The sequence below is a fragment of the Cnephaeus nilssonii genome, assembly GCF_951640355.1.
Source record: "Cnephaeus nilssonii genome assembly, chromosome: 19".
NCBI classification, from domain to species: Eukaryota; Metazoa; Chordata; class Mammalia; order Chiroptera; family Vespertilionidae; genus Cnephaeus; species Cnephaeus nilssonii.
In genome coordinates this window covers 50,218,357-50,241,680 of record NC_137090.1, presented here as the reverse complement: position 1 = coordinate 50,241,680, position 23,324 = coordinate 50,218,357, and the positions used below count along the sequence as shown (strand labels likewise).

The 23,324-nt window shown below is 55.0% G+C and overlaps 1 protein-coding gene across 3 annotated transcripts; it reads left to right on the top strand.

The window, feature by feature from the left end:
• Positions 1-311: 311 nt before the first annotated feature.
• On the top strand, positions 312-23,075 carry DRG2 (developmentally regulated GTP binding protein 2). 3 transcript variants are annotated; one of them, XM_079797871.1, is made up of 13 exons: positions 312-451; positions 6,005-6,165; positions 11,679-11,768; positions 12,330-12,390; positions 13,898-13,988; positions 14,535-14,607; positions 14,730-14,820; positions 15,671-15,768; positions 16,159-16,235; positions 17,407-17,495; positions 18,184-18,242; positions 21,925-21,962; positions 22,315-23,075. In XM_079797871.1, exons 1-13 carry the CDS (start codon positions 388-390, stop codon positions 22,352-22,354), a joined length of 1,032 nt encoding a protein of 343 aa, XP_079653997.1. In that variant the 5' UTR covers positions 312-387; the 3' UTR covers positions 22,355-23,075. The 3 variants fall into 3 exon arrangements, with proteins under 3 accessions (XP_079653997.1, XP_079653995.1, XP_079653996.1); XM_079797869.1 differs by having other exon boundaries at positions 21,925-21,978; XM_079797870.1 differs by lacking the exon at positions 21,925-21,962.
• The last annotated feature ends 249 nt before the right edge of the window (positions 23,076-23,324 follow it).

Here is a 23,324-nt window from a genome sequence, read left to right as displayed (position 1 = left end):
CATCAACCCCCTAGGGGGACCCACTTTTAACCTCGACATGGAATAAGAGCTCAGCTTCTTTTCTTTACGTCCGATTAGAGTTCATCCCCGAAGATCCCCTCTGTCTCCCATGCCCGACCCCTGCCCACCTTAGCCCTGGTCCAGTGTCGCATGCCCGGCTCTGCCCGCCTAGCGGGGTCCCAGCCATCCCAGCGGGCCCCCAGCCCAGAGGGCGGAACCAATCGTGTCGGGCACTCCGCTCCACAGCGCCCGCCCGGACTGGGAATAGCCGAGCGCCGGCGCCGGAGGACGCTGTAATCGTAGGCTTCCGGGCACACGCTGCGCGGCCGCCGCGGGCCGGGGTTCTGGAACCGCCGCCGAGTCTGGCGCTCTGAGCAGAGCGCGGCCATGGGGATCCTGGAGAAGATATCTGAGATCGAGAAGGAGATCGCTCGGACGCAGAAGAACAAGGGTGAGCGTGGCCGCCGGGGCCCTCCGCCTCCGTTTGCCTGTCTGTGAGATGGGGAACCGCCCGCGCAGCGCTGGGCCGGGCGGGATCGGGCCCCACGCCCGGCTGACTGCAAACGACCCCCGAGAGAGCTGATCAGCGCCAGGCCAGGTGGTGGCAGAGTAGAGACTGAGTGGAGAAACCCCACCCACAGCGCCAGCGTCTGACCCAGAGAGAGGCAGGGCCAGGGTTGGAACCCCGGCTTCCTCGGGGCCGGGCTCGGGGCGTTGGCGCTCCCCGCTTTTGTGCTGGGAAGTCTGGGAGGAGACCTCTCAAAGATAACCTCACCCAGCAGCCGGAGACCCTGGGTGGAGGAGAGGAGGCGGTCCGGACTCGGAATCGGGCGGACCTGGCTTTGAACTCTGGCTCCACCCCTTACCTGCTGTGAAACCTTGGATAGTCACTTCACCTCTTTTAGCCTCAAGGTCCTCATCTGCTCTCGGAGAGAATAACCCTCCCCACAGGTTCGCTCGCAGCTGTTACACTAGGTAGCGTGTGCAGAGCACTAGGCACATGGCGAGCACCCAGTATCGAAAGTAAACCTTCCAATGTGGTGAAAGCACGTAATGAAGCATCACATCTGGGCTTCAGATTGTAAGGGCGGGAGGAGCTCAGAGGTGAGAAGACAAGAATGGTGACACCTAGACGGCTTCCAGGAGGAGGTGGGACTAGAGCTGGTGGAGGGAAGGGTATTCCAGCTGGGGGGGCAAAGGCAAGGGAGTCTCTGAGCACGCTGTATTCATGGGACAGTGAGAACAGTCTATATCAGAAAGAGGGTCTAGAATCAGAGGGAGATACGATTGGTCAAGGTGGGAAAGCCCAGTGCCCAGCCAGACCTGCTGTGGGGTTGCAGGAGCAAGAAGCAAGGAATGCTGGGTGGCTGATCTCTCCTCCGTGGCTCCATTTAGTTCTGAAGACTAAGGAGTTGGGGGGCGTCTATTATGTGTTCATTCTGTAAATCTGTACTGAGCCCTTGCTGTGTGGCATCCCTGCCCTCGTGGAGCTGACCTTCCAGTGGACAGTCTGTACATCAGTAACTAAACAGACAAGATAATTTCAGCAATAAATTCTGTGAAGACAAACCAGAGTGTTAGGGGTGGGGACTGATCAGAAAAGACCACCACGAGGAGGGAACATTTGAACTGAGACCAGCATTTTTGCATGCAGAGGTAACAGTTGGTGCAAAGGCCGCAAGGCAGGAAACTTGGTGTGTTTAAGGATCGAAAGATTAAGCAGTGATGGGAAAGGAGAGGGCCAATCATGTAGCTCCGTGTAGGTCCTGGGCCAAGTCTGACTTGTGTTCTGAGGGCAGTGGGAGCTAGTGGAGGGTGTGAAGCAGGAGAGATGTAGTCTAATTTCTGTTTTTAGAAGTTCCCTCTCCGGTTCCCCAGTGGAGTATCATCTACTGGACACAAAGGAGCAGAGAGGCTTAGGGGAGGCGAGAGATGCTCCCGCTTCAGCAGTGGTGAAGGACAGTGGAGGTGATTGAGATTAGTCCTTCCTTTCAGGGATGCTCAGAATCTGATGAGCTGGGATGACAGGAAGGACCATGTCAACCTGACTACTGCTGAACCCATTCTTGACCGTTTCTCACTGTCACCAGTTCACTCATTTGCTTAGTAAGACATTTCCTGAGCGCTTGCCCTGTACGTACCCTGTGCGAGAAGCTGAGGGTACAACTTCGGCAGTCCCAGTCCCTACCCTGTTAGAGGGGGGAACTCAAGAAGCAAGACATTTTGAATAGTGATAAGAGTCATGCAGACAATAATCAGGACCGAGGCAGAGGGACTAGAGAGAGATGGGGTTACTGTAGATAGTAATGATCACCAACTTTTATTGGGTGCTTACTATGTGCTAGACATGTTCTTAGTGCTTTCTTTAAGCCTTATAGAAATCCAGGGAAGTAGTTATTGTTAACATCCCTATTTTGCAGGTTAAGAAACTAATGCACAAGAAGATTAAGTAATTTACCCAAAGCAAAATGACCAGTGACAGCAGGGTGGACCTCTGGATGACACTGTCCCCCAAGACTGGTAGGGGAGACTTCCTTGAAGAGGTGACATTTGAGTTGAGCCTTGAATGTTGAGAAGGAGTAAGCCCTGCGAAGATAAAGTTTAAATGGAAGGAATAGCAAATGCAAAGGTCCAGAGGCAGGAATGGGGTCAGCATATGCTGAGAAAGCCGTGGCTGGAATGTAGTAAATAAAAGCGGAGTGGTAAGAGATGTTGTTGAAGTAGCCGGGGACCAGGTCACCTAGGGCCCTGCTTCTTAATGTCAGTCCCAGCCTCCGTTTATAGCAAAGACTTTGTAATACCCTCTTTACTGTTCTGAAACGTGATTCCCCATCAATAGTATAACTTTTGTACACAAAGAATTTGAAAAATAGCAATATAATGCCCTAATAGTAATATAAAGGAGGGGAAAAGGAAAGTAATTTATAATAAAAATACCGTGTATTTCAATATGCAAATGTTGGGCCACAGCCAAGTTATAATGAAGTGATAATGAAGCTTGTATATCTGGGTGGAATGGGGGTGTGGCCGACACAATGCTGGCAGTGCAGGTATATTGTGTTAGTGCCTCCCTGCAAGGGATTTCACTGTTGGTGGCATAGAATCCCAAGATGGTGAGCAGCTCTAGGTAAAGTTTCAAACAAAACATGCTCTAGTTTTCCCTGAACACGAACAGGAGTTGCATTCCTGGAAATTTCAGCGTTTATTCACACTGCAGAAAATCCCTGTGTGTGTGTGTGTGTGTGTGTGTGTGTGAAGCAGTTAGATTTCAGGCTCCTGTGACCTTAACCAGGTTTATCTTTTTGGATGTCTTTGGGACATGAAAAGTCATGTGGGACACAGGACAACTCTTGACTGTGCTAGACTAACTCACACCTGGTAGGGCAGTTGGCTTCACCATCAGAATGACAATGGAAAACATCCCTAGGAATTTCTAGAAAACTCTCAGGGTGTGTTGCTGGATCCACTGAGAACCACTGACATGGGTTCTCGATGCCTCAATAAGGAGACTCACTTTTATTATAAATTAGAGGCCCAGTGCACGACATTCATGCACTGGGCGGGGCGGGGGGGTCCTCAACCCGGCCTGCGCCCTCTTGCAGTCCGGTACCCCCAAGGGGTCCTTAATGCTGCCGTGGAGGTGGGAGAGGCTCCCGCCACCGCTGTTGCACTTGTTAGAAATAAGGCAAGCCCCCCAAGTCAGGGGTCCTGGTAGAACACAAAACATACTCAGGAGCTAGGCAGCAAGGCAAAACGTCTTTACATATATGTAGAAGGGTGCACACACATGGCCTGGAAGCACGCGCACACCGAGCAGTCTGCTCGGCTTTGTAACCCCTGACGCATGTGACCTGTCCCTTACTCTTGATTGGAACTCAGGCACAGTCTTTTGCAATTGACTAATTCAAAGGGAGGGGTTGGCCTTTGCTGTTCCAAGATGGCAGCCCCCAGGGGAGCTGCAAGCCATATGGCCAACATGGCTGCTGAGTCATGCAGTCCAAAATGGCGACTGTCTAAACTGTTCTTTGACAGAAAAGATGACTTGTTCATTCTCACGCACTCACCAGCTGTGAGCCCAGCTTCTGGTTGAGCATCTGCCCTCTGATGGTCAGTGTGCATTGTAGCGATCGGTTGTTCCGCTGTTTGTTTGATTTGCATATTAGGGTTTTATTATATAAGACTAGTGGCCTGGTGAAAGGATTCGTGCACATTGAAAGGAAATTAATTCATTAGAAGACATATTTTAATATCGCTATTCGCCCTTTATAATAGAAGTGTCAACCAAATACATGATCGACAATGACAGATCGAAACACTCGTGTGCGATTGGTGCCAGTGAGAGCTTTATATGTCTCGCAAATGTGAGTCAACTTAGCCTTCTATAGATATAGAATAAACTTGCTTAATTAGACCTGCTTTCTGATGTAGCTAAACTTTTTCCAGCCCAGTGAAGCACCCCAACTTCTCTTTCAGGTAATTGTCAGCAACACAGCAGTAAATATCAACACGAGCAGATTATTGTAGATCACGCAGGGAGAACTAAGGGTAAAATATTTAACTGCAGCAGTGTTTGACTATATTCTGCAGTGAGAAAACCTGAAGTCATTTTCAAGGTCCACCGTTTCTTTTCAGTCGGGTCAAGTTTCTAAGCTTTCTAAATCTCCGTTTTCTGGCTAATGAAAAGAAAATAGGATTCCCCTGAGTCTCCTATCTACCTACTCCAGGACTTCTGTGAGGATCAAATGAGATGAGGCACGTGAAAATGCTTCACAGACTTTTGGTCAAATTGTGAAATGTTTGCACCTGGCTATAAAGCAAGTTGTGTTCCTGGGCTAAAGAAATTTTAAGAAGGCTAGTTGCTAGGGAAAAGAAGCCGGGCATTGCTATGTGACCATTACCTGGCGCCCACAGCAACAGTTTCCGGGCTGGTCTGTGGGCCGCATTTTGCGCCATGGGGTCTTGGCAGCATCAGCTGTGATTTGGTGGGGTGTCGCTCTGGGGTGGTGGCGGGGCCAGTGTCACACTTGGAGGAAGCCGAGTGTTGGTTTGTTGGCACTGGGTCTGTGGTGCCATTTATTTTTAAATGGCCAGTGCGAATCACCGCAGCTCCTGAGTTGAGTGTCTGCCCCCTGGTGGTCAGTACACGTCATAGCAACCAGTCGGACAGTCAGCCTTTTTATATACAGGTGAAGTGAGCAGCCAAGGTGTGCCGCGCCAGCACAGCCAAGGGTTTGGCAAGCCTGAGGGGGGCCGGTGAAGGATGAAGAAAAGACAGACAAAGAGAATAAGCTGAGTCTAGGTGGATCTTCTGTGCCTGGCTGAGACCACAGAAAAGATCCAGACTGCAAGCTGATGCTTTATTTTATAGCCAGAGGTAAACAAGGTAGTGGTTACCATAGTTATCATGTTCTTATGAGTGTCACTTGTTTTGGCAGCACTTGCTGCACCTCCCACAGCCCATTAGCTACCCAGGAAAGATCTAGGTCAGGGGTCCTCAAACTGCGGCCCGCGGCCACATGCGGCCCGCCGAGGACATTGATCCGGCCCGCCGGGTGTTTTTGCCGCCGCTGCCTGTCCTGCCTAGCAGCCGACTTGGCAGTGTGCATAGGAATTTGTTCATAATTGTTTTTTTTTTAACTATAGTCCGGCCCTCCAACAGTCTGAGGGACAGTGAACTGGCCCCCTGTTTAAAAAGTTTGAGGACCCCTGATCTAGGGAGTGTCATAAGGTCAGGCTTAATTATGCTAAGAGGGCTGTGCCCTCTAAGCTGGGACTTGTTTGTGGCTTTGCCAACAGGTCAGTCCAAGGCTTAACCCTGTAGCCGCTCCCTACACCAAGGGGGCGTTTTCAGCACAGGGATGGTGTTTTTCTCTCCTGATCTTCCATGGGTTGCCATTGGGTCTGACATTCCCGGCTAGCACTTGGTGGTGTGTGAGGCCCCACCTGACTCACAGGGCTTGGATACTTTAGACACTTACCTTCTGTCTTGCTTTTTGTCTGTTAGCCACCGAATATCACCTGGGCTTGCTGAAAGCAAAACTGGCCAAGTATCGGGCCCAGCTCCTGGAACCATCCAAATCAGCTTCATCCAAAGGAGAGGGCTTCGATGTCATGAAGTCGGGCGACGCCCGTGTGGCACTGATCGGATTTCCCTCTGTGGGTAAGGTCAGTGATGGTCATGGTGGGCCTTGGGGAGGAAGGCAGGTTGTCTCCTTTCAGAGTGACTGGCTCTTCTCCCTGTCCCTCTGGATTAGCTCCAGGGACAGAGAAGACACAGCCTCCCCCATAATCAGGCCCACCCCTGTATCATCCTCACATGGAGAACTTTCTTTCCACTTTAGCAGAAATAGCTCCATCTGTCTCTGACTCATCCGTTGTGCACATTCATTGAGTGTGCACCGTGAGCCAGCTGCTAGAGATGCAGCAGGGAGTGAGAGTTCTGTCCCTGCCCACACAGACTTCCCCTCTCGGGGGAGAAAAGACAGTCAGCTAATGGCGGGTGGGGACTGTGGTCCTGCCAGTTTCTGGTTGGGCTTGGGGAAGGCTGCCCTGGTGAGCAGGGATTTGAGCAGAGGCCTGAAGGTAGTGCAGAAGCTTGCAGGGCCCTGCGAAGGAACATCCCAGACAGAGGGAGCAGTGGGTGCAAAGGCCCGTAGGTGGGGGCTTGCTTGTGTTTAAGGGAGCCAGGCAGCCGGGTCTAAGTGAGCAGCAGTGGGAGACAAATTACAGAGGGTGGATGACCTTGCAGGTATCATACAACTTTGGCCTTGAGTGAAATAGGGTGAAGCAGGAGCCACTGCAGAGTTTTTTAGGTTTCTTCTGTAAGCTTCTTAGTTTAGTGTGAAAGGCTCAGCCCGGCCTGGCTCAGTGGTTGAGCGTGGGCCTAAGAACCAGGTTTGAGTTTAGTGTGAAATTCATACTTAATATTTGAGTGGGGAGTAAGGTAAACCTCATGGAAGGGTTTTGAGCAGAAAAGGGACTGAGCTGCCCCGCTTTTTAAGAGTCAAGGATTTACAAAGAAGCTGCCAAGCCAGCAGAGTTCCTTCATGCCCCACGCCCGGCCGGAGCAGAGTTCTGTTTTCCTGCCCCGGGAGCCCGCGCTGCGCTCAGTGGTCCTGTCCTCTTGCTCTCCTTGGCTGGCCTTGATTGGATGACTGGCCATCTTGAGGAGTGCTAGTGGGGTATTGTAGAACGTCTCTCCACTGGAGTTTGTCTGACCTTGTCTCATGCTTAGACTGTCACTTAGCCTTTTATATATGCAGATGGGTTTGCGGGAGGAATGTCACAGGAGTGAAGTGCCATTTTTCTCACATCATCAGTTGATGTTGACCTTGACCACCTGGTGAGGGCGAGTTTGTCAGGTTTCTCCTCTGTGAACTCAGGCTTTTTCTCTTGTTCTCGTTTCCTCTTAGAAGGGATGGCACTATGTGCAGCTCACTAAGGGGAGGAGTTAGTTCCACCTTTTTGAGGGAGCGTAGCTACACAAATTATTCAGAGTTCATACATGAGATTTGTCTCCTCTCTCCCATTTTATTTTGTTGTATCGCGAATCAGCGAGCTGGACAAGACGCCTAATGAGCCAATTAGTTAGGAGTCATCTTTATTGCGTGCAGGTTCAGAGCAGATTACCTCTGTCACATTCTGAACAAACACAGGAGGTAGTATTTCCTTTTTATATCCTTCTAGTTCTTTGTGTAAGACAGCTTGTACTTAAATACATATCGTATCTAACAAACACCTGTCATATCTATACAGACAGCTTGTAACTTTGAGTACATATTATATCTAATCAAACACCTGTCATATCTATACAGACAACTTGTAACTTTGAGTACATATCATATCTATATAGACACTTGTAACCTTGGATGAACAAACACTTGGCAGAATATGTGAATTAATATCAGTATCAGTGTATCAGCCCCTTTAGATGGCTAGCTTGCAAGGTCAGACAGTTAAGTTTATCTTTCCTATTATTCAAGCTAAAAACAAAGTTATATTTTATAGAATAAGAGACTATCTAAAAATAACAAAGTAGTTCAAACAGCAGTTTTCCAAAGGAGGGACCACCATGCTTCAGTTTAATCATTTATTTATATCAGTGTGGACTCATGGGAATTTGTTGTATACTTGGGTTCTAATGTTACTCAGATTTTTCTAGCTGTTTCAGTTGGCTTTTTGACAAACTCCTGTCGTGTTTATTCAGCACTTCCGTACTTCTGATACTGCAAAATGCTTCAGGCTCATCTTGTATATCCCCTCATCTCTGAACTGCTGCCTGGAACACCATGTTATGGTCATGTGATCACCAACAGCCCCCCTCCCCCCCCCCCCCCCCGCCCCCATGGTGGTGGCCAGGCCGCCCAGGCTTTTGTTGCAGCCCACGGTGCTGTGGTGAATGCTCTTTGCTCGCCGCTTTGCCGCTGGAACTGGCGTTTCTGCAGGAAGCGTTCCTAGGCATAGGCACAGCAGCTCCAGCTTCAGGGTTTTCAAAGCAGCCATCAGCCTGGCCAATTATGCACCAAGGAAACTCCAGCTGACTCCATCTGGGGACCGATGGGAACGTTTTCTGGGCTTTCTGGTGTACCCACTATCCACAGTGCTGTGTCTGAGCTGGGATGTGCGTGCTGGTGCGGGTGCAGGCTGGACCAAGACCAGGCTCTGCTGCAGAATCTGCAGAAGGATTCCTTCCTGGTGCATCTAAGTGCTTTTTAGTCTTCAGGCACATACCCCAGTTGGATTTTACTGTCCTTTTCTCCTTGTCCTCCAACGGTGTGGGCTCAGGAAATACAGTGCCATGTTATCTGAATCAGGTAGAATGGACTGGAAGCTTTTATCTGCAGCTCCTATTCCTTCAAGCCTTTGGCAATTCATTCCTTCCATAAAATCTGAATAGCTTTCCAGCCTGTGCTCAAATTCCTTTATTTTTATTTTTTGAATATACTTTTATTGATTTCAGAAAGGAAGGGAGAGAGGAGAGAGAGAGAGAAACATCAGTGATGAGAGAGAATCATTGATTGGCTGCCTCCTGCATGCCCCCTACTGGGGATCGAACCCACAACCCAGGCATGTGCCCTTGACTGGAATTGAACCCGGGACCTTTCAGTTTGCAGGTTGAGGCTCTATCCATGAGAGCCAAACCAGCTAGGGCCTCAAATTCCTTTAGTGGTGGGGTGCTCATGACTCCCCAACTTCACAAAAGCCAGACACAGAGCCGCTCAGGGGCCTCCTGCTCCAGCCCCTCAGAAGGAGCGGACCTCTGCTGCAGGAGCCCCTCCTGCCCAAGAGGGTGGGACTTCCCCAAGTGTGCCCTCTGCAGGCCCAGTCCCCTCACAGGCTTCAATCCTGGCATGCTTCCAGGTTCCTGTCTTTTTTATTCTTTCTCATTTTTCCCAGTTCTATATAATAAACATTTCAAACAGGCATAAGAGGTGGAAGAACAGGTACATCTGCCCTCTCTCTGGATGCATCACTGACTGGCATTTTGCCATTTTGCTCTATCTCTGTGTGTGGGGGGGGGAGGTTGTTTTTGGTTTGACTGAACCATTTGGGAGTAAATTACAGGTGTCACGCTTTATGGCCCTCCACCTCTAAATATTTAAGCTTGTATCTCCAATGAGTAAGAAAAATGTCCTGCTTAGCCACAAACTGGCATAGCATACCAAACAAAATTAACAGTGACCCAGTGATCATCTAATGCCCAGACTACATTCTAATCAGTAATTACCCCAAAATGACCATTGCAACTGGTCTTCCTAAACTAGGATCCGCTGTGGCCACATGTAGCCCCTGTGTGTTGTCACGCAGGCTGCTTTAACCCAGACCAGCCCCTTTGGTCATGAGCCTGCCTCGCTGAAGAGACCAAGCCATTGCCTGACGGGATGTTTGTGTTCCGGGGTCTGCTTGCTTCCTCCAGGTGTGCTGCAGCTTGTCCGACTCTGCTGTTTCCCGGGAGCTGGGGCCAGACTGTTGGCTAGGTTCACGAGTGGATGATGGGCATGGCTGAAGACCCCCGAGGGCTAGCTGCATTTCCAGGGCCACCGCGCTAAGGGGAGCGCACCCTGTGTCCCCCTGCGTGTAGCTATGTCCCCCACACCAGAACACTGGGAAGTCACCTGCAGGGTGCTGCTGGGCAGCTTGCAGAAATCAGGCCCTGTCAGCATCCTTTTAGTGGCTTGGGCCCAGTGACCTGTGCTTGCCTGGGCTTTTGTGAGTGTTTGTAAAGTAGCTGTTTTCTAGTTCTCTCACTCCTTCCTCACTTGGTAGCTCATGTGCCTTGTAAAGTAGCAGCTCCCTCCTCCACGTGGGCAGCTTGGTTCCTCTGAAAAAGTTTCACCTGGAAAGGCAGGACAGATGCTGAGCTCACAGCTGTCCCGCAGGTGACAAGTGAGGATTCCAGGCTTCAACTCTTCAGGTGTTATTATGGGCTCATTAATTTTAGTCTTTTCTTTCGATTTTACTTTCCATCCTACCAAAGACTTCCTTTCCAGGTGAGAAGCTCAGGCTGAGAGAAGTCACTCTAGTTTCCAAGGTCCGTGCCCCTTGGAGTCTGGGACCTGTGGCCAGATCCCGCCTCCCTGTTAGGAATTCAGGTTCTCCGGCCATGGGAGGCCCAGGCCTCTCTGGCAGAGACCAAACTGGATGCGGTGGGTGGGGGGTGGGGGGGTGGAGCACCATTCATTGTCTCAGGGCCATTGCTCTACTCCCCCACCGCCCACCTTCAGGAGGTCCCCAGGGCAGAGAGTTTCTGGATTTGAGGCCTGTGTTTCCTTCACATGTCCCATTCTAGGTTTCAGTCTGAGGGTGTGTGAGGGAGGTGTGCCCCAGCCTTCCTGCCTGCCAGCGAGGGGCAGAGTCCAGAGAGCACCAGCTCCAGATCTAGGCAGCACTATCCCAGTCGGAACTGCGTCTCAGGTGCCGTGCTGGCCAGATGAGCGCCAGAGGCCAGGGCTGGGTTTCCTCCTGGCGCTGCCCGCTGCTTTGCTTGTGTTCTGGGCCTCAGCATCCAGCACTGGTTGTGCCCCGGACTCAGTAGACCACGTGCCTTATCATCTCTGTTAATCCCCATGCAGTCCCCCAAGAAAGATGGAATGGATGCCCACTCTGCATATGAGGACACTGAAGCTTCGAGGGTGTAGTTTCTTGCCCAGGGTCCCCCAGCAGAGGCGGGGTCCAAGGCCTCTCTGTCTCCTAGCCAAGCCGAAGCCCCATTCCCACAGCGGACTAGGGCATAAGTGTCCCACCAGGTTCTTTCCAGCTCGCCCCTTCCTCCCGCCGGGCTTTGTCTACCCAAAGGTCAGGCTCTCCCGGCACATCTCGCCTCTCCCAGGGGAGCGGCCGCTCGGAGTGCCGTGGGCTGTCGCCTGCTTGGAGTTCTCTGGGGCCCGGGATGGTGAAGGGTTTTGTGGAGCTGGGAATGGCCCCTGATTTAAGGGAAGAACCCACTGAGAAGAAGGTCCCTGTGTCCACCTGAGAGAGACTTGGACCGCCGAGGAACAGGGGTCCTCTGGTGCCCATCTCCACCTTGGCGGGGCCTGAGACAACTTTCCAGCTATTGCTCTCTTCACATATCCCCAGTCGCTAACGGGTGAGGAGGGGAGCTCCCTGCTGCCTGCAGCCCCTGGGCTTCTCCAGGGAGCTGGGACAAGACTCATGCAATGACTTGCTTTTCCTCCTAGTCCACCTTCTTGAGCCTAATGACCTCCACAGCCAGCGAAGCTGCATCCTATGAATTCACCACCCTGACGTGTATCCCCGGGGTCATTGAGGTAAGTTGGAGTTGGCCGGATCCCAGGAGGGGCGAGGGCGTGTGCTTGTGCTTTCAGTTGTGTGTTTGTCTGTCCTGAGCCGGTGTGCCCTGAGGCACTGGCGCCTCCGGGGGTTCTGGCTGCTGAGACCCCAGAGATGCCTGGCCCATCCTGTAACACCAACTGATCCCAGGAACAGGCCAGTGTGTGGCAGATCTCCGGGCGCCCTGTGCTCCGCTGCCCACGCCCCCCCAGCTCGGTCACTTGTTTCTGCATGGCTGGATCCTGTTTCCTGTGAAGCTTCGGAGCCGTGTGCGGCCGGGTTCTGTAGCCTTGAGCCTCATGGTGAAGCACGTTATCTGTGAAGAGCCGTTCCCCGCTGGGATGAGTGTTGTGGGATTGTAAAGTAGAGCTCTCCTCTAGGTGGCTCAGCTCACAGTGAGTGACGAGGCTCAGACATGGCCATGGAGGCTGGCCCTGGGGTTCAGCAGCCCCTCGCTGCAGGCTGTTGTAGGTGTCAGGGTTCAGGTAGGCCCTGCCAGCGGCCCTCCTCACCTCACCGCCCTCTCTTCTGCATCCTAGTACAAAGGAGCCAACATCCAGCTCTTGGACCTTCCTGGAATCATCGAAGGCGCAGCACAAGGTGCGAACTGGGCACCAGGGCCGGCCTTCCCGCTCAGGATGCCGCACACCTCACTATTGAAGTTGGGTGTGGCTGTTGAGGTTTGACGGGTGGGGCTCACAATCCCTCACATTGCTCAGTGCTCTGTACTTAAGGGACTCTGGCCCATTACAGTCCTGAGAAACCCGTCTTAAAGCCGAGGAAACTGAGGCAGTGAAATGACTTGCCAAGGTTGCACAGCTCAGCAGCCAGGCTCGAGCCCGCTTCCCCTCGCTGTGCTCCACTGCCCTGGGCGGGATGGACACTTCTCAGCTGGTGATCTCAGGCTGCTAGGCCTGTCCTGTGTTGTTTGGGGGTTTTGTTGTTGTTGTTGTTGTTTCAGGTTTTTGGGGTCTTTTTTGAGATGGGAACATGCCTATGGCTTCTGGTGGCAGGTGGCTGCATCTAGTATTTGCAGCGATGGTTACAGCTGCTGGCTATTCGGCACTTGCTAAATTCTGGGCTCTGTGCTGACCGTTATCCCACTTAATGCTCAGACAGCCCTTGGCTTAGGGAGTGCGTCATCTCCTCTCCATAGCCAGGAGGAGCGCTGGGCAGCGAGCTACAGGGTCTGCCTCGTTGACTATTCAGCTGCTGAGTGGCAGGCTGGGATGGAGCTGCCTGTGTGCAGCCTGCTTGGGCTGGCAGTGGGCCGCCTCCCTAGGTGTCCAGTGCCATCTCTCCTAGTGCCTTCCCATGCCCTGTGTCACCATGGCATTGAGGTCCTGCTGGTTTGAATTTGGTCGTGGTGGTGATGTCCCCATGCCATCCCAGCCAGCATATGAGGGGCCTGAGGGGGTCCGGCCACCTGTGGGAAGTGCGCCAGCTGGAGGCAAGAGGCAGTCGGGGAGTGGATGTCACCCTCATTCTCAGAAGGGGGCAGGGCATAGTTGAAACCCACACTGCATAGAGCCTTGCAGCTTTGGTCCCCAACTTCGGCACTGGTGAGGATCCTGACTTCTTTGGTCATCTGGCACTAATGAGGCCTGGCCTCTCCGTGGCCATCCCTGAAGCACCTCCTCCTGGGCGGTCTGTGATCCTGCTGCCCGGGTGGGCCTTCTGTCGCCCTGTTTTCCTGACGGGGCAGATAGGTCCAAGTTCTGGCACCACACTGCTTTGTGTTCCTTGGCAACTGATTGAGTGTCTCTAAGCCAAGCCTCAATTTTCTCACCTGTAAAATGGGCATGATAACACCAGTCATATGGGAATCAAATGAGTAAATGTTCATGAAGCTCTTAGCACAGGGCCTGGGGGAGGATGTCACCCCTCCTAAGGTAGTGATGTTGAATTTTCTTATAAAACAAGTCTCCACAAGTAAGAGAGCATCTCAATTAAAGAAAAATGCCAAAGAAATCATAGCCTGGGAGGTGGCAGGTGGCAGACCCCATGGCAGGGCTGTAAAGGACAGGAGTCTGGGTGCTGAGGGATGGGTGGGGGTCACATGGGACCTGCCTGTCACTGTGTCACCATGACCCTTCTGCCTGTCCAGGGAAAGGCCGTGGCCGGCAGGTGATTGCTGTGGCACGCACAGCTGACGTCGTCATCATGATGCTGGATGCCACCAAGGGAGAGGTGCAGAGGTCCGCGGGGTGGGATAGGGGGGCAGGCTGACGTGTCTGGGAAGGCCCTGGAGCTCATGGCGGACGGTCTGAGTGGTGCTGGGCCCTGTTGCGTGGCAGTAGCGGCAGGACTGTCCACAGGCTGACCCCGTGCACTCTGCCTGGTGCGTCCTCTCCAGGAGGCTCGCCTCCAACATCGGGGCTGGAGCTCACAGCCGGAGTCCCGGCCACATTGGCCGTTCATGGCCAAAGGAGCATGGCCTGGCTCTGGCTCCTACTTGCGGAAGCCAGTGCCCTAGTCGCTGCCAGAAGCCCAGCCCCAAGTAACAGAACCCTTGCTCATGCCCCGGCCTCTGCCCAGTGACTGCAGACCTGGCCAGTCTGCCATGGACTAGACAGAGGGCCCAGAGGATCCTCTGCAGCCCAGGGTTGTGGGAAGGAAGGTCCAGGTTGCACGGGGCGTGTAGAGGAGGGTGTTGTGCTGGGTGGGCAGGGGCTTCCTTTGTTACATGGAAGCTGCGCAGCCTGCCTCTGGGCACCTGTGAAGGCCATGGGGGCTCTGCCCAGGTCTCTGCTGGAGAAGGAACTGGAGTCGGTGGGCATCCGCCTCAACAAGCACAAGCCTAACATCTACTTCAAGGTAAGGCCCGTCACCTGCAGGCTGCGGGGCGGGGGGTGGGGGGGCGTGGACTGCATCAGGCAGGATCTGAGCGTGTGGGCAGTTGCAGCCGACCCTTTATCAGCAGCTCTCCCCTTCTCCAGCCCAAGAAAGGCGGTGGCATCTCCTTCAATTCGACAGTCACGCTGACCCAGTGCTCAGAAAAGCTGGTGCAGCTGATCCTGCACGAGTACAGTATCCTTCCTGAAGGAGCGATGTGGGAGGGCCCCCGGAGCCTGAGGCCCTGTGGCCCCAGGGTCACAGCAGACTCTCCCAGGCCTCCTGATGCACCGAGCAGGCGCTGAGAAAGCTGCAGCCGCAGCATGGGGTGCTGCTGCCTCCGCCTCCTGCTCCCTAAGATCCGGGCTTGCCAGACAGCCACGCCCTAGACTGGTCTCCTGGCTCCTGGACGACTGCTAGGTGCTGTGGCAGCCAGTCACCTCTGGGAGGGCGATGGGACAGCAAGGAAAACAGCCTCCTGGGACACGGCCTCCTGGTCTGGAGGAGCCTCAGGGAGACCAGGGGCCGGTGCACACCTGCTAAGTATCGTTGGGGGGACAGGCGGGCTCTGGGACTCCAGAGGACAGGACGGCAGAGGCAAAGGCGAGCTCAGCACAGGGAAAGCTCACGAGGGAACAGGACCCCTTCGAGGTGGCGAGGCCCTCGTCACGTCACTGGAGGTGTGCATGCGGAGGCAGGATGCACCAGAGGAGAGTTCGTGGGGCCGGTGAGTGAGACCAGAGCTCTCAGCTGCTCCTGGCACTGAAGCCGGCTCCTCTGAGGCGCTCGGGGGTTCTGGCAAGTAGACTTTCTTGCCCAACAGTGAAGATTTGAACTGGTGATTGGAGCTTTTACGTATTCTGGCTTCTTTTGAAAAGAAGAAGGAGGGGCTCCCCAGACTTTAAAATCTTGTAAAACCGTGCGAGCAGAGAGGGCCTCCCAGGTCCCTTTCGCCAGTCTGTTTCCTGATGGGCTGTCAGGCCCTCCGCGGGCTAGGCACCAGGGGCTGCTAGTGCACACTGTGCCCTTAACGCGAGCCCCTCAGAGATCTTCAATGCGGAAGTGCTCTTCCGAGAGGATTGCTCCCCGGACGAGTTCATCGACGTGATCGTGGGCAACCGGGTGTACATGCCCTGCTTGTATGTAAGTGTACAAGTCCCGCCCCTGCCCTGTGGAGGGGCGCCTGGCCCCAGGCCACACTTCCTGAGCCTCCTTGACTCAGACCGGGGGCGGGCTTCTGCGAGGCACAGAGCAGTCTCCACCCTCCTCCCCTCTCCCCATGGCTCCTTGAGTCGCACACGTCTCACTGACGTGGGCTCTGGCCCAGCCTTTCCTTTTGGGAGCACTGGCGGCCCAGCCCTTTGAGCATTCCGCATCACTGCGTGGAGGCGGGAGGATGCTCCGCATCAGCCCCCGAGCCGCCCGCGGTGTGCAGAGGGAGGAACCTCAGGCAGGGCTGTGGCTACATGGGGCCCTGTCCCGTCCTCTTGTTTCTTTCCTTCCCCATCACCCACCTCCACCTTTCAATCCCAGGTTTATAACAAAATTGACCAGATCTCAATGGAAGAAGTGGATCGCCTGGCCCGGAAGCCCAACAGCGTGGTCATCAGGTGAGGCTCTGCCATCCTTTCTGGGGGTGAGCCCATCAGTGAGGCCTCCCTGCCGCCTCCCCCACCTCCTCCGCACACAGCTCGGCAGAGGAGACCCTCCCAATTGCTGGTGACCTTAGCTCAGTCCCGCCCTGAATGACGGGCCGTGTGGGTAATGTGGGGTGGGTTCTGGTTAAGAAAATGTATTTTGTCCATCAAGGGAAGTGGTTAAGAATGGTTAAGAGTCTTCATAATGTATTAGTTAAACTCAGTTCCCCAGGAAGCCCAGCTCTAAGCCGGTGCTCCTGATACTTGGGATGATGTGGCTCTCAGCACAGAGCAGAGAGGAGAGGGAGCTGGAGTTATTAGGTGGACGCAGCCATGCTTGACCATGGCTCCCTGTCCTTGAGGGGCGGGTTCTGGGGCCTCCTGCACTCACTTCCTGTCATCACTGACGTGGCTTCCACATTGCTGGTTTCCCAGCTCTAACAAGGTACTCTGTAGCTTCACAGTGGGGCTTAGCTGATGGGGAGGAAGATGCTCAGGGACCAGGTGGGGGTGACTGTGCAAATGTGGCATGCAAGTGCTACAAGGACCATTTCCTGGGCATTGCCAGCTGCTGCAAAGAGCAGCAAAGCCAACTCCCTCCCTAGAACAGCTCGGCTCCTCTCCATCTCTTGCTACACCCCAGGCACTCTTATGCCCGTCTGTGGGCGGTGAGAGCATTGTTACCTGCTCATCAGGCTCAGAACAGCTGCGGAGGGCAGGACCGGTGCAGCTAAGACAGCGTAAATGACCACAGCCCGTCCCACCCCGACCCCTGGTGCTGAAATCCCTGCGGGGCTGCCCTGGGCACTTGGAAGCCCCTCCCACCTCTCAGGAGGAGGCAAGCTCTGGATAGTCCTCTGTCCTCCATCCCATCACAGCCCCGCACCAGTCCCACACAGCGGTCCCTGTGTCGAATGCAGAGAGCAGCTGTGGCCTCCGGGAGACGCTGAGCTCTGCTGGCGTGGTCTGATTGCGACTAGAGGCATTGGCGCTGAAGGTCACGCAGCCACCAGCTGGAGCGTGGTGCTCACAGGCTCCAGTGGGCTACATGCCTCGGTGCCTCTGCCCAGCCATAGTGAGAGAGCAGCGCTCCCTGGCCCCTGAGCCCACAGGCTCTTCTGACTGCCACCTCCCTCCCTGGCAGCTGTGGCATGAAGCTGAACCTGGACTACTTGCTGGAAATGCTTTGGGAATACTTGGCTCTGACCTGCATCTACACCAAGAAGAGAGGACGTGAGTTGAGCAGCCTCAGCCAACAGTCAGCCCCACCCAGAGCCCAGCCTGTGTTGTACACATCTCCACCCTCTCCCATCTCAGAGACCTCAGCCTGAGCCCTTGTGACCAAGAATGCCAAATTCTGGGGCTACTAGTCTTGAGGGTGCCCTGGTGGGGCCGGGGGAGGAGCAGTGGGATAGAAGCTGCTCTTGAGTCCCCCACAGCTACAGCAGTAACCCCTCCCTACTTCCCCCAGCAGTGGCAGGCCCCTTGTCAGGACTATAGGTGACTGCATGTACAAGAACTTTTCCCGTGCCCCCACCCCACAGGGACCTAGCTGCTGAGTTCTGGCAATTTTCATTGACCTTGACCTTGTAAGCAAGGGCAGCTGTGTAGCTGTCCCTGACTGGATGCCAGCAGCTATCACATCTTGCCAGTTCTTTCCAGGTGCTTCACAGGGCTTAGCTGGGACTCTCGTGGCTGACTGGGTTGCAGGCAGTTTGAATCCTGGACTTGGATTTATTTTGATCTGTATTAAGGTCAAGGTTGTAGGAGATTGCATGGGGCTCTACAATGAGGGTGTGCTAAATGAAGGGGGAGGCTAGCCTAAGGCTGGAGCCTGGAAGGGCCTCTGTTCCCTGTGGGAAGGAACCATGTAGCGTGGGGCCATGGCTGGTTCACACACACCCCATCTCTACCTGTGCAGAGAGGCCGGACTTCACAGACGCCATCATCCTCCGAAGAGGGGCCTCCGTGGAGCATGTGGTGAGTTCCTGAGGCCTGCCTGGGTGGGGGTTCATGGAGCTCTCTGCCCCTGGGAGTAAGGCCCTGCCTGAAGTCCTGGACAGGCTGCAGTGCGAGGTGCCGTGGGCAGGCCCTGGTGTTGGGCCCAGAATGGTGCTGCCCACAGCAGTCGGGTGTGCATGGCACTCGCATCTGCCTGGGACGTGGCAGCTGTCCTGGAAACCGCGGTCCTGGCAGTCTGTGCTGTGGGCTCCTCAGAGCCACCAGGGTGCTTTGTCACGGCGGCTACTGCCTGGGTGTTCCTGTGTCCACTTTAAGTCGTGTCTCCCCACACAGGCCTGGGACTCAGAGTTGCACCTCCTTGCCCTTGGCCCCTGCTGGTTTCCGGGTCCCCATGCATCCCCAGCATGTCCTGCCCCTCCCTGGCCCCACAGCCTGCCCTCACCCAGAGGTGGCTTTGAATGCTTTCTTCACTCAACACTATCTGTTGAGCATCAACAAAGTAGACCCAGTTCCTGCCATAACTAGGGTCCTTTGGGGTCAACAGATGCCAGATACCCAATCTCAGAGCCAAGCAGTCACACATGAGGGTGAGGAGTGAAGAGAGGACAGCAAGTAGGGAGGGGTGGCACCAAGTCTAGAGAGGCCAGGAGTCCTCGGAGGGGGTGACCTGAGGGGGCCTCTCGACCACGCAGGACCGACCGAGGAGTTGGGCCTAGGAGAGCCCTCCAGCCGGGGAGTGTGTGCAAAGGCCTTAGACAGGGCTCTGGGCGGGCCTGTGGGTCCGGGAGAGGAAGGTGCCCTTCGGTGTCTGCAGCTCTTTCAGAGGCACTGGGTCACCTCTCCCCTGGGTGTCTCTGTACCATCTTTCAGGGAAGGGACCTTGGCACATGGAAGAGCAGGTGTTAGCCTGAGAGCCCAGGACGATACTCCAGGTCACACAGCCATCTTCTTGGGCTTTTGTTTTCCTCTAGCTCAGCGATTTTCAACCTTTTCCATCTCGTGGCACATAAAGTAATTACTAAATTCTGCGGCACACCAAAAAATACAGTTTTTGCCGATCTGACCAAAGTATAATTGCCCTAGCTGGTTTACCTCAGTGGATAGAGCATCGGCCTGTGGACCAAAGGGTCCCGGGTTCAATTCCAGTACCTTGGTTGCAGGCATCTCCCCAGCCTGGGCCCTGGTCAGGGCTCGTGCAGGAGATAACCAATCAATGTGTTTCTCTCTGTCTTTCCCTTTCTCTTTTACTCTCCCTAAAAACCAATGGAAATATCCTCAACTGAGGTTTAATTAAAATAATAATCCTATATAATAAAGAGGTAATATGCAAATTGACCATCACTCCAACACACAAGATGGCCACCACAAAGTGGCCAGCAGGGGAGGGCTGTTGGGGGCAACCAGGCCTGCAGGGGAGGGCAATTCGGGAGGATCAGGCCTGCATGGGAGGGCAGTTGGGGGGAACCAGGCCAGCAGGGGAGGGCAGTTAGGGCAATTGGGCCAGCAGGGGAGCAGTTAGGGGGCAATCGGGCTGGCAGGGGAGCGGTTGGGAGCCACCAGTCCTGGATTGTGAGAGGGGTCCCAGATTGGAGAGGGTACAGGCTGGGCTGAGGGACACCCCCCCCACACCGGGGTACGAATTTCGTGCACCGGGCCTCTAGTAATAATAATAAGGGTATAATTTTGATTCATTCACACCAGACGGCTATTGTGTTGGCTGTTGTCATTTTTTTATTTGACAACCGAAGGGAAGAGGTCAGTGCCCCTGACAAATGGGTATTGTGTGTTTTAAACATTCCTGCAGCACATGGGTTGAAAATCGCTGGTCTAGCTCATTTTTCCTCAGGATCTGAGCTGTTGACAGTGGGGCTGCAATCTGGTCTCACTCAGTGCTTCTTTCATTCCGGGAGCCCAGCCTTAGGCCTTTGCCACCTGGAGATGCTGGTGCAAACAGGGCCGAGTTTGGCCTTGAAAGCTCGCTTGCGAGGCAGAACAAAGTCTAGGAAACTCAAGATCACCCTCCCAGACCCCTCAAATCACTCCACAGAGCTCTGTGTGGGAGTTGAACCTGCGACTGCACTGTCTCCTGCTGGGATCCAGCGGGCCATTAACAGGTGCCCACATGAGCTGGACTTCCCTGGGCTCACCCTGCACCTTTGGGGGCGGTTTCCTCTACCCTCAGACCCTCAGCTGCTTGCCCAAGGGGGTGTGGGGTTTTAGCCACGCCTGGGGAGAAAAGTAGGAAATAACAGGTGCAAAGGCCCAGAGGCAGGAGCGAATTGGGGAGTCTGCAGGTGAGAGAGGCTAGTGGGGTGGGGAGGGCTGTGAAGGCCTTGCTCCGGAGCCTGGACTTTGTCCCACAGAGGCCTGCTCTCCAGGGGTTAGCCCCTCCTCACTCTCCTTCCCTCCTGGGACACCTGCCATCCAGGTGCCACAGGAAGTATGGAGAGGCCTGCCCGGTGCTGCAGCAGAGACCCAGAGAGGAACCAGGTAGCCACTGGAGCCAGGCAGCCCTGGGGTCATACCGCAGCTCCCCATACTCAGCCTCCCTGTGCCTCGGTGTTCTTATCTGGGGTGACTGCCTGCCTTCCAGGGCCTTCATAGTTCATCCAGCCCAGGCTCTGGTGTCTTCACTGAGCTGACCAAGGCCTGGCCGAAGGAGTCCTGGCCATCATGCAGGGCTCTCTGAGGAGCAAGTCTCCCACCCCAAAGGACTGTGCTCCCGTTTTGACGAGATGGCCTTGCATGACCTTTTACTCATCCCCAGTGCAAGAGCCCAGTGCAGCTCCGTAGTGTGGGTTACACGGCTTGGTGAGGCCTGTGGTGCGGGGAGAGCCCCTGCCGCGTTTGTGAGCGCCAGCCCGTGCTCGCAGAGCTCGCAGGCCCCAGGAGAGTCCCTGTGACTGACTGTGTGCAACGTGGCTTTGCAAACTGCCAGTGGGTTTACTTTTGTTGTTGGGCAAACTGAGTAAAACTTAACACCCATTTGCAGGCAGAGCTGACCTCTGGGCCATCAGATGTCCTTTCGGGTGTGGGAATGGCTGCGTGGTGGCTGTGGCATCCTCACTCACCCAGAGAAGGCTGGATCAGGGTGGCTCCCTGGGAAATGTTCTTGCAGGCCCCCTTTCTACCTCTGTCCCCACAGAGCTGGCTGAGGCGATTGGTCCCTGCCCAGGGCCTGAGAGGCTGTGGCACGTGGGAGGAGACGCAGTGTTGCCCCATTTTCTCCCTGGCTCACCTGCACTGCCCCGCCCAGCTCCAGAGGCCCACGTTTTCCAGGGAAGAGCTGCTGCTCCCAGGCCTCCTCCAGCCTCCTGACAGCGCTGGGGTTCCCATGACCTTCATTTCCACCTGGGAATGCTGACGCCCTCAGGCTGAGGGTGGAGGGTGGGTGATGTGATGTGGGAGGCTCTGGGTTACAGCTGTGGGCGGAAGGCGAAAGAGACAGTGACCAAGGTGACTCCAGGCTGAGGCGTGGTGGCCTGAAAGCATCTGTCAGGGCTGTTGTCAGGCAAGGTGGGCAGAGGGCACTGACAGCCAGCCAGGCCCCAGCCCCTGGCAGACCTGGCTGTGAGTGAGGTGTGTGGAGGGGCAGGTGTCCCTGATGAGGCCAGAGCTGTGTGAGGACCCGCCTTGGGAATTGCTTGGTGGGGTTGGATGGAACTTCACCTCCCTGCTGACTCTCCTGTCCTCCCACTAGTGCCACCGCATCCACCGGTCGCTCGCCAGCCAGTTCAAGTACGCGCTGGTGTGGGTGAGTGAGGGTGGGTGGCATGCCCAACATCACCCTGGGGCAGGAGGGAGCACGGTGCCCCCACTCCTGTGCTCCCATGTGGGACCTAGAGTCTGTGTCTGTCCCACTCCACCCGTGCATGCTGCCCAACACTGGACACAGGCCTCTCCATTTTAGGACCCAGAGGTGATCAGACCACTGGGGAATTCGGCTGTCTGAGGCCTGCAGTGTTCGCTGGTGCTGGGATACCCCGCTTTAGACTCCGGCGTTCACACCCCTCCTTCCTCTAGTAGTAGCTCCCCAGACTTGGCCTTGATCAGGACTGAGTCTGACGTTGCCCCCTGCCTCTTTCCGCAGGGCACCAGCACCAAGTACAGCCCACAGCGGGTGGGCCTGACCCACACCATGGAGCACGAAGACGTCATCCAGATTGTCAAGAAGTAGCCTGGGCCGGGCCAGGCCACCCACCTGTCTCCCTGGGGAGTCGGACCCAGTGGGACACACTGAAGCCCAAACAGGAAGAATACAAATACATGTATTCCAGGAAGGGGTCTCTTAAGTCTGCTTTTTCCGGAAATTTCTTCAGTAGACACATGATGAAGAGTGTGTGGGACTGAGGGAGAGGGCGGGCGCCTGAGGTTGGGCTGGAGGCCTTTCCCATGAGACTAGCCCTTGGGTGGGGCTTCTGAGTTTGGCAGCCCTGCGCCCTGCACCTAGCCCTGGTTGGGCACAGAGAGCACGCTGCCCCCTTACTGCCGGCTGCTCAGTGCTGGGGTGAGCCAGGCCTGCCAGGGTCCCGGGGGTGGTGTTACTGTAGGGGTATTTCGGCCCCTCCGCTCCTGCAGCTTCTCTGGTACCGAGGAAGGGGCCTCCCAGGGCAAAAACCCGTCCCCCTTTTTGTCCCCCGGCTGCCCAGTGATGGAAAGCTGAGGTCAGTGGTTTTAAAGACCCAGTTCATGCCCTCCACAGCCTGACAGGTCCTGGAGGGCCGCCCCTCCCAGGGCAGCCCAGGCCCCGTGCAGACACCTGGGGGACGGCGGGGTTTGGGTTATTTCTCTCAGCCCTCTGATCTCGGCTCTCTGAAATAAAGGATGAGGACAGTTCCTGTTCAGAGTGAGGTCAACTTTGTACGTTTTCTGAACTCTTGCCAGGTTTGGTCCATGGGCAGCAATGAGCCTAATGATCAGACCGGGCTCAAGCCTGGGCTGCTGGGGAGAATGTGGACTCCGGGATGGGTTGCGCCTTGGAGACCAGGCCTGGCTGCTGAGGTGGGCAGCAACCCCAGAAGTCCTGGTAATGTGTCCTCCCGTAGGGGAGCCAGTAGGCTGTTGCCGTGGAAGGTGGGCTGGAGGGTCTTGGCATGGTGC

What these genes read in the sequence shown, in the direction of transcription:
- DRG2 (XM_079797869.1), top strand. Translation starts at nt 388, where the DNA reads ATGGGGATCCTGGAGAAGATATCTGAGATCGAGAAGGAGATCGCTCGG. An exon ending in GATTTCCCTCTGTGGGTAAG is followed by an intron (nt 6,166 to 11,678) that starts GTCAGTGATGGT and finishes TTTTCCTCCTAG; the next exon opens with TCCACCTTCTTGAGCCTAAT. An exon ending in GCTGATCCTGCACGAGTACA is followed by an intron (nt 14,821 to 15,670) that starts GTATCCTTCCTG and finishes CGAGCCCCTCAG; the next exon opens with AGATCTTCAATGCGGAAGTG.